This window comes from Osmerus eperlanus, chromosome 8 (assembly GCF_963692335.1).
Source record: "Osmerus eperlanus chromosome 8, fOsmEpe2.1, whole genome shotgun sequence".
NCBI classification, from domain to species: domain Eukaryota; kingdom Metazoa; phylum Chordata; class Actinopteri; order Osmeriformes; family Osmeridae; genus Osmerus; species Osmerus eperlanus.
Genome location: NC_085025.1, coordinates 18,393,998 through 18,402,199, shown reverse-complemented (window position 1 = coordinate 18,402,199; position 8,202 = coordinate 18,393,998). Strand labels below are relative to the sequence as shown.

General features: G+C 40.7%; 2 protein-coding genes across 2 annotated transcripts; both read left to right on the top strand.

Moving 5' to 3' along the window:
• The first annotated feature begins 1,304 nt into the window (after positions 1–1,304).
• ttc32 (tetratricopeptide repeat domain 32) lies at positions 1,305–2,412 on the top strand. Its single transcript, XM_062468305.1, has 3 exons — positions 1,305–1,487; positions 1,613–1,779; positions 2,021–2,412. The coding sequence occupies exons 1-3, from the start codon at positions 1,375–1,377 to the stop codon at positions 2,146–2,148; spliced, it is 408 nt and encodes a 135-aa protein (XP_062324289.1). The 5' UTR covers positions 1,305–1,374; the 3' UTR covers positions 2,149–2,412.
• Positions 2,413–2,551: 139 nt separating this feature from the next.
• On the top strand, positions 2,552–7,564 carry LOC134025332 (uncharacterized). Its single transcript, XM_062468304.1, has 21 exons — positions 2,552–3,278; positions 3,349–3,425; positions 3,505–3,600; positions 3,670–3,794; positions 3,872–4,015; positions 4,121–4,219; positions 4,298–4,462; positions 4,528–4,624; positions 4,701–4,918; positions 4,991–5,147; positions 5,234–5,442; positions 5,524–5,641; positions 5,728–5,927; positions 6,008–6,119; positions 6,192–6,361; positions 6,428–6,516; positions 6,594–6,724; positions 6,796–6,985; positions 7,064–7,205; positions 7,269–7,392; positions 7,468–7,564. The coding sequence occupies exons 1-21, from the start codon at positions 3,256–3,258 to the stop codon at positions 7,542–7,544; spliced, it is 2,763 nt and encodes a 920-aa protein (XP_062324288.1). The 5' UTR covers positions 2,552–3,255; the 3' UTR covers positions 7,545–7,564.
• The last annotated feature ends 638 nt before the right edge of the window (positions 7,565–8,202 follow it).

Sequence of the window (8,202 nt, the reverse complement as noted above, 5' to 3'; positions counted from 1 at the left end):
AGGAAACTGTTTCCTACTAAAAAATACAATGCGGGTCACGTGAAAAAAGGATCCAAAGACTCGTAGAAAGACCGAATCGGGAAATGAACGAATCGTTCGTTTCCTCCAGTACAGAGCCTATGCAGGTCACGTGAAAAATGATCCAAAGACTCGTAGAAAGACCGAGTCGGGAAATGAACGAATCGTTCGTTTCCTCTAGCTACCACTACAGAGCCTATGCAGGTCACGTGAAAAATGATCCAAAGACTTGTAGAAAGACCGAGTCGGGAAATTAACGAATCGTTCGTTTCCTCTAGCTACCACTACAGAGCCTATGCAGGTCACGTGAAAAATGATCCAAAGACTTGTAGAAAGACCGAGTCGGGAAATTAACGAATCGTTCGTTTCCTCTAGCTACCACTACAGAGCCTATGCAGGTCACGTGAAAAATGATCCAAATACTCGTACCCGAAGACCGAGTCGGGAAATGAACGAATGATTTGGACGAGCCTATGCAACAGTCCCGATGCGCGGCCACGAGAAAATGAACGAATCACTCTTTGAGAGGACTCGTTACTCCCGAGTCCTTGTAAGGATTCGTTCAAAATGAACGAATCGTTCACGAACGACACATCACTAATTTACAGTAGAAAAATAAGTTGATGTTGAACTATTCTTGTATACGGACACCACAGTGAAAGCTGACATTGTCCCAAACCACCATTATAAACAAGTGTGAACAATTTTGAGTCATTGTGTTTTTACAGATGACAACTGTGTTGAAGTTGTGTTTACTGTTTGCCGCCTGTGTTTACCATTTTGCAGCACGAGTGCATCACAGTGAAAAATGTTTTTAGAGAATGAGAATGTGTTTAGAGTTTTGCCAAAAGAGTGTCTGATTCGTCAAATGGGTTTAAGCCACTGAACATTTGATTCAGAGAATGGGGTTTAGTGTTTTAGCAATTGTGAAAAACTGTAATAGCATATACTTTCTTTCTTTTTTAGAAGGACATACTTTTTTTCACCTGGAGGTCATATTGGGAATTTAGCATACTGCTTATGGGGCTGACGTGTTGAAGAACTAAGCTGCAGTTGAATCGTGTTTCTTCTCTGGAAGTTTAATGTTTCTTCAATGCAACAAGCCACTCAATCATCCTTCCAAGCCGGCAATAATTGACACATAGTTTACAATTTCTTTTACAAATAAAAGGGAAATGATCATTTGTTTAGAAATTCTCTGCCACGTAGCTGTCTTTGGTTCTACCGTGCCACCTGCTGGCCACATATTTCGCTACTACGAAACTGCGTCACATCCTTCAAGACGGAGCAGTTATATAGAGAAAAAAACAGTAACATTTGCAATCGCCTAAAAGGTTGCTCGTTCCCCCATCATTTATGGAACAAGATACTCAAACTCTTGAACATGCCCACGTTGAGTTCAAAAAACGTAATTTTAAACAGGCAGAGGATCTATATACAAAGTTTATTTCATCCTGTTTGCAAACAAGGTAGGCTAGCTAACGCGTGTCTCTTGTGTTACAGGCAAGCTTTAGCCTAGCTTATCAATTGCTTCTCAGGAAGTGTTTAGTCACATCATGCATGCACTATAATATATATATTTATATATTCACAGAAAATGTGAGGCCAGTGCTCTCGCTTCTGCTCTAAACAACCGTGGGCAAATAAAGTACTTCAGAGTAGACTTCAATGAGGCAATTGAAGACTACACTTCTGCAATCAACGCCAATTCTCAGTTTGAGTTACCATTCTACAACAGAGGACTCATTCACTACCGATTGGGTAAATATCACTGCGTTTTATGAAAGAACTTGGAAAATACAGAACTCTTGCTCATATTTTTGATATTCGTGTGTTCATATACACTCACACATTGTCCCATCTGCTCACAAGATGGAGTTGTTAATTCATATTTGTCAATGAGGTTTTTCCATGGAAGTGCACTTACAATTATTCTGACCGTTATAGTTTTGATTGCAACATTCATGTTTGTTATTGAATATGATTTAACTTTGTCTTACAGGTTTTTCCCAAAAAGCTGAACATGACTTCAAGAGAGTACTAGAGCTCAATGCTAATTTTGAAGATGCCAAAACAAGCTTAAAACAAACTTTATTGGACCGACAGCACAAGATTGATAGAGGATATTAAGATTGTAAACATATTGAAAAAAAATATACCCAATTAGTACCTCTGATTAAACAAATTTCAATGGGTCCATAATTGTAGAATGTTTAAATTGTTTTACTTTTTCTGATTAACATGAATGCTATAACAATGGATAACTAATTGCTACTATGACTGTAATATACTATGCTGGAATTTACACTGGAACATATGCACTTTTAAATGAATGTGACAAATTTCTATGCTCAAATAAATTCATAGAATCCTCTTGCATGGGCAAACTTGAAAGGCTTGTGTAGGTCTGCTGTAATCCACTGATGTAGACCAAGCCAAGTTTCGCGTGCTACTGTAATGTCTCAAAAGGTAAAGGTTACAGTACTACCATCCTATAGTATGTTAGACAAAGGATTCCCTTACAGTGCGTAAAAATATAACATTTGGTTGCATTTCACATGGTTCAACCCATTAGTTGAAAAATGTATTCTTGTGTCCTCCAAACATGTACTTAAAGATCATCGTACATATTGATAGTGCTTCCTGTCCCAGTACTGAAGGAGGTGTGTTAAAGTACTTTCATACTTTAAACAACACAGGCACGGAGGATATGTGTGTATGCTTTCCTTTTAATACTCTTTCGAGATGTAGCCTACAACGTAATAGGGCATGCTACTAATATGGATGCGACGGGTAATAATAATTATCTTGAAGACTGCTTATTTCATCGGTAACGTGTAATTTTCAAGTCTGTAATGGTTGGCCTATCAGCGATGGCAAAACTGGACCTCCATACATTGGGCCTACCAAGGTCAGCCCAATGTATTATTATTTGTAATATTAATATCCTTTCAGATAATATTTCTGGGTTGCATATTATTTCTGGGCAGTAGTCAAAGATTAAGAGGAATCGGGAAAGGGTTTTGGAGGTGACCTTAGTCAGTCCTCTAATAGTTAACTACAAAATCGGGGTTTCTAATTGCTAATGATCGCCACCTGTATGACTTGAACTGCTGCCAGAATAAAGTGTTGGTAAGTCACTGTAGCAATCAGTGTGGTGAATTTGGTGTGGGGCAGTGTTGGTATTTCTGACTAGAGCTCTATCTCATACAAGCAACTTGCTCTGTCTAATTTGATATGATGCATGCATTTGAATATCAGTAAGTAACTTTAAAACGACCTTTATTCTCTCTACAAAGAATATATCTTATGTATTTTGTACTTTCTTAGCACAACATGGATTGTGATGCTAGCTGTTGCAGTTTCTGGTCAGAAACAGCCAGGTTTAAGTCAATCTTCACAACCAAGTAAGGGTCTATTTTAAGAAGCTGCACATTTCACATACACCATGGTGGCTATATTTGTGTCTAACCCAACAATCTTCAGACAGTGGTTTGCGGGCCAACTGTCTTGGAAATGTCATGCGGCTGAGTTTGGATAAGTCTCTGGCGGTTGGGAATCTTCTTGAAGTTGATGCTATTAGTAAGTATTTTGCGTTTTTATAATGTGGTTCTGTTTTGAGAGCTTCACCCCTGTATGCTATTCTTTCAGATGGCACTGATGTCATACCGCTTACACCCAGACTGGCTGCACAGTGTGGATACAGCATGGAGTCTGACCCATGGGGCAACACTAAAATCTATTCCTCCTTGTTTGGCTGTTATGCTGGAAGCAAGGTCATTTTAAATCTTCCCTCTAGCCTCTTTTGTTTGACTAAATGAATTTAAAGCTGATCCAGACTTGGGTTTTATAGGAGGCTGGTACATTCAGCCTTGGACTGAATCTCAGAATGTCAGGGGATCTTAAGTTGGATGAGGCTACTTATGTTGTGACAAAAACATGCAACTATCGTTCATTGGCCACACGGCACATTCTCTGTGAAAGGAACTATATAGAGGTGGGTCATCAAGGTTTCAAATCTAATTAGGCTACTTAAAACATCTGCACCAATGGATAAGTGTTACTATTTTCAGTCTCTCCAGTGTATGCCCCTTTCTTTCAGGTGTCAACCCAGTTGTTCAAGCCTCAGATTGCAAAGAACATACTGGGTCATGATGATGACTTCACTGATGATGCTGGGCAGGATTCAGTCAAATATTATGTAGATTATTATTATTATTATTTGTATTTATTTTTACACTTGTGTGCAGTTGTATTAACATTTCTCCCCATGCCACAGGCCAGTGCCTCACCAAATGACATCTGGAAGTTGATGTTCTTTACTCCTGAACCAAAAGTCATGCTGCTCAATGAGGCTAAGAAGGCTGGCTATGGTGTCAAGTCTACAGAACATCGCTTGGTGCTGCGAAGTCCCTTCAACTCAGCAGAGACTTACATAGAGAATGTTAGTAACTGTCCACAGCAATTGGTTCCTGCAATTGTTATCCATCTAATTATTTATACCATTAGGTGGCTGGGGTTCCCATGGAAGTGTTTAGTGTTAGCACTTACTACGTACCCATTTATGGCTTGAATATTGTGGACTCTGATGCTGCCTGTCCTACTGGTTAGTGTGCTTCTTAATATACATGTTAAGTACAAAATTCACCTTTTTGTCAATATTGACAGTGAGTCTTTCACAGGTGGCTTGATTTTCACTGACAAGACAATCACTTGGCATGTACCCCACCGCATTACACCTGTAATCAAAGGTGCCATTAAGATTTTGAAGATGTACATGGGCATTGATGGACAGAGACTGGACAAATACCAGATGGCTGCCAGAAAATACACCTTGTCGTCCACAGAATTTCACATAGTCATTGAGCTCCCAATAGGAACACCTGATGGGTACTACAAGGTTGGTCAGTGTACTTCAACCTAATGCAAGTTTTTGCTTGTCATTCACTCATTCGCTTTCACTGCACTGCAGAGTCTTGCCCCAGATGATCAGTATCACATCACCTTTACCGTTGAGCCCATGTTGGAACTGGTGTGGCGTGAAGAGAGTACTCAAACTGACACAAAATATAAGGTCCTCTTTCCTATTACAACTCCCCTGATGTCCTGGCCTACTCGGTTCACAGGCAGTGAGTCTGGATCATTGATGATAAATTTAGGCTTTCTGTTTATGACGTCAACATGTACATTTGCAATCCTTCTCAATACATTTCAGATGCAGTTCCTGAGGAGAGGTTATTTGAAATCCTCTTGGGTACTTTTCTCCCTGATGTGGAGCTGATAAACATCACCTTCAACACTGGGGTCTTTTCTGTGGCAGAGTGCAACGCGAAAGGGTTCGACGTTAAAGAGCACAGATTTCCGAATGGCTCAAAGTCATTCTACCTGAAAGTGCCCTTCTTTGAGGATGCAGTCCTTGTGCATGTATGGCCAAGTCATTTGAAGTTAATATATAAAGGGTTGTGTTGTTTGCTCTTCTGAGTGGTCTCTTCCCAATATAAACAGAATCCTGTACCTTTGCTCACAACCTACATCCTGCCTATGACCTTTGGACTGCTCATCCTGCCTGAAGAAACTCCATTCTCCCATGTAGCAAAGGCAGAGGTTTCTTTGCAGGATGTTGGTGAGAAATTCACACCCCTTCAGCTTTAAGTTGACATGGCCAATGTGCTTACTGCATTCATGGTTTTGCTGACTTGTCTCCTTCAGTTCCCCCTGCGATTACTGGTACATGTGACCCGGGGTACTTCTATGTCACTGTTGGGTATGGAAGCCAAGGCCACAACTTTAGAACCATGATTGGCGAGAGGGAGCTCACCAGTAAGCTGGGTGAGACGTATGGGCTAATGAGCAACAGCACTCACTTCAGTTTTGTGGTGCCGTACAGTAGTGCTGACTCCATATTTGAGGTACAGTGAACTTTCTGCCTTGATATTAACGCATAATTCCTGCTAAATATTGCTGTTACAACACCATCTTGCTTTTACAGATGGTTATGTCTACTTCAGTCAGAGCCAGAATTGATTTGGAGCTGGTGGCCTCCAATAACTGGAAGCTTAATGACTTCTCGTTGTCCTGCAGCTTTCCCTTGACCACAACTGGTATGTTCCAAGTTAATCAAAACATGTTCCCCTTCAGTGATGGATAGTTATTAACTCTTTTGTTCTTTGTAGAGTGTTACTCTAATGGCACAATGACTGCCTTGGCTATGAAAGTGGAGTCTGTTCCCAATATGATCCTCAGTCATCTGACCCTGAGAGATGATTCCTGTAAACCGAACAGTAGCAACAACCGTTTTGCTTACTTTTCCTTCGGTGTGAACAGTTGCGGAACCACAAGAACGGTAAAATTGCTCAGGCGTTACTTATAATGGACTTGTTGACTGCTGGGAATAACTCTTTATTTTCAGATGCTTGGCAACATTATGGTGTATGAGAATGACATTTCGTTGGATCTCAAGAGCTACACCAGCAAGTATCCAGATGTGGCATATTACAAGTAAGTGCCTCATACTGATTTGTTTTGGGTGGGTGAGGTTCCTCTGGTGCTGTATTCACTGCTGTATAACTTTCTAGGCAAACTGTTTCCTGCTACTATCTGGTCAATGTCACCGAGACCATGGCGTTCCGTACCCGGCCGAGGGTAAAGGATCCATCTGCTGACATTGGAATGGGATATTTGATTGTCCAAATGAGATTGGCTCAGGGTAATGGAACAAAGGTTTTCTTTAGGGGTGCCTTCTGTAGACCCCTGTCTGATTACTTGTCTACTTTTCAGATGAGTCATACAAGCTTTTCTATCAAGTGGAGGACTACCCAGTGGCTAAGTATTTGAGACAGCCCCTGTACATTGAGGTTGAATTAATGCAGTCCATGGATATCAAAATTGAGCTTGTTCTTGAGAACTGCTGGGCAACCCAACACAAAGACAGGAGCTCTCTACCTAGATGGAACCTCATTGTTGACAGGCAATTTCTAAAATAAAAATTCAGAATTGAGTCCTAATCATATCTTGGATTCCTTAGTGACTTGTCTTTTCCTTTCAGCTGTGCGAACCTTGATGACCCCTACTCAACAGTTTTCCATCCTGTGGAGTTTGACTCAAGGGTCAACATCCCTGCTCATGTGAAGCGCTTTTCTGTCAACATGTTCACCTTCGTTACCGATGAGGTGGTTCTGAAGGAAAACGTAAGAGACCTTAAGGCCTTACTTGCAACTAGATGTTTTGGTAATTTTGTTTTATCCCTGTAGATTTTTGTACATTGCAATGCTGTTCTTTGCGACTCCAACAATCCATCATATGGAGTATGTAGTAGCCAGTGTGTGAACCCGGCAAAGACTGGTGCCAAAAAATCCCGGACAGCTGATCTTAAAGGTAATTTGAAGTGGGAGGGAAAGGGATGGATGACTGGGACCAACTGAAACATTAACACCATGTTTCTTGTTCCAGGGTCCAGAAATATCAACTACCAGGTGCAAGGTGAACAACTTTCCTCAGGACCTATACTACTCTCTGAACCTGAATAAAATTTAAGTCTTAATTTGTGGCCCTGCAGTATTTTCTGACTTTAGGCTGACTTTGGGCTGCATCACAATACCCACACTAACAGTATGTTGCTGTCCTGTATGTGAGTTAACATCCTATTCTGACCACAACCCATTGTACAGCCAAGGGGCATCAACCATGGCCAAGCCAGGGGCACAACCCTATCTTTAGTGCAAGACAGTTATGAATAGTATCTCTACTGAATGCACAGGGGCCAGTGGTTCAAAAAGTTTAATCTCGACTTTGAAATCTCATGTTTTGCTATCCAGGATCAGGTAATCCATATTACATTTGTACTGTTTTTCTTTTTTTCCAACGCAACATTGGAATGGCTCACCCTGATCCAGATCAACTTTTCAAGATTACCAAACTTGGATTCCCAGTGTTGTAAATTGGACTACGTATGCCAATGTAGTAGGCTAGCCAAGTCCATAACAGGTTCAATAGCCAGGGTCTGTCAAGTGTTTTGAGTTGAAGACAGAAAAAGACAAAATGACACAATCCAAACAGAGCCATCTGACTCTCAAACAAATATACATTATTCACAAATGCAATGTGAATATTTTGAACATCAAAATCAGCGAAAGGCTAAATTTCCAATAGTTAACATACTTTTAACAACTTTCAAAGTTGGTCTTC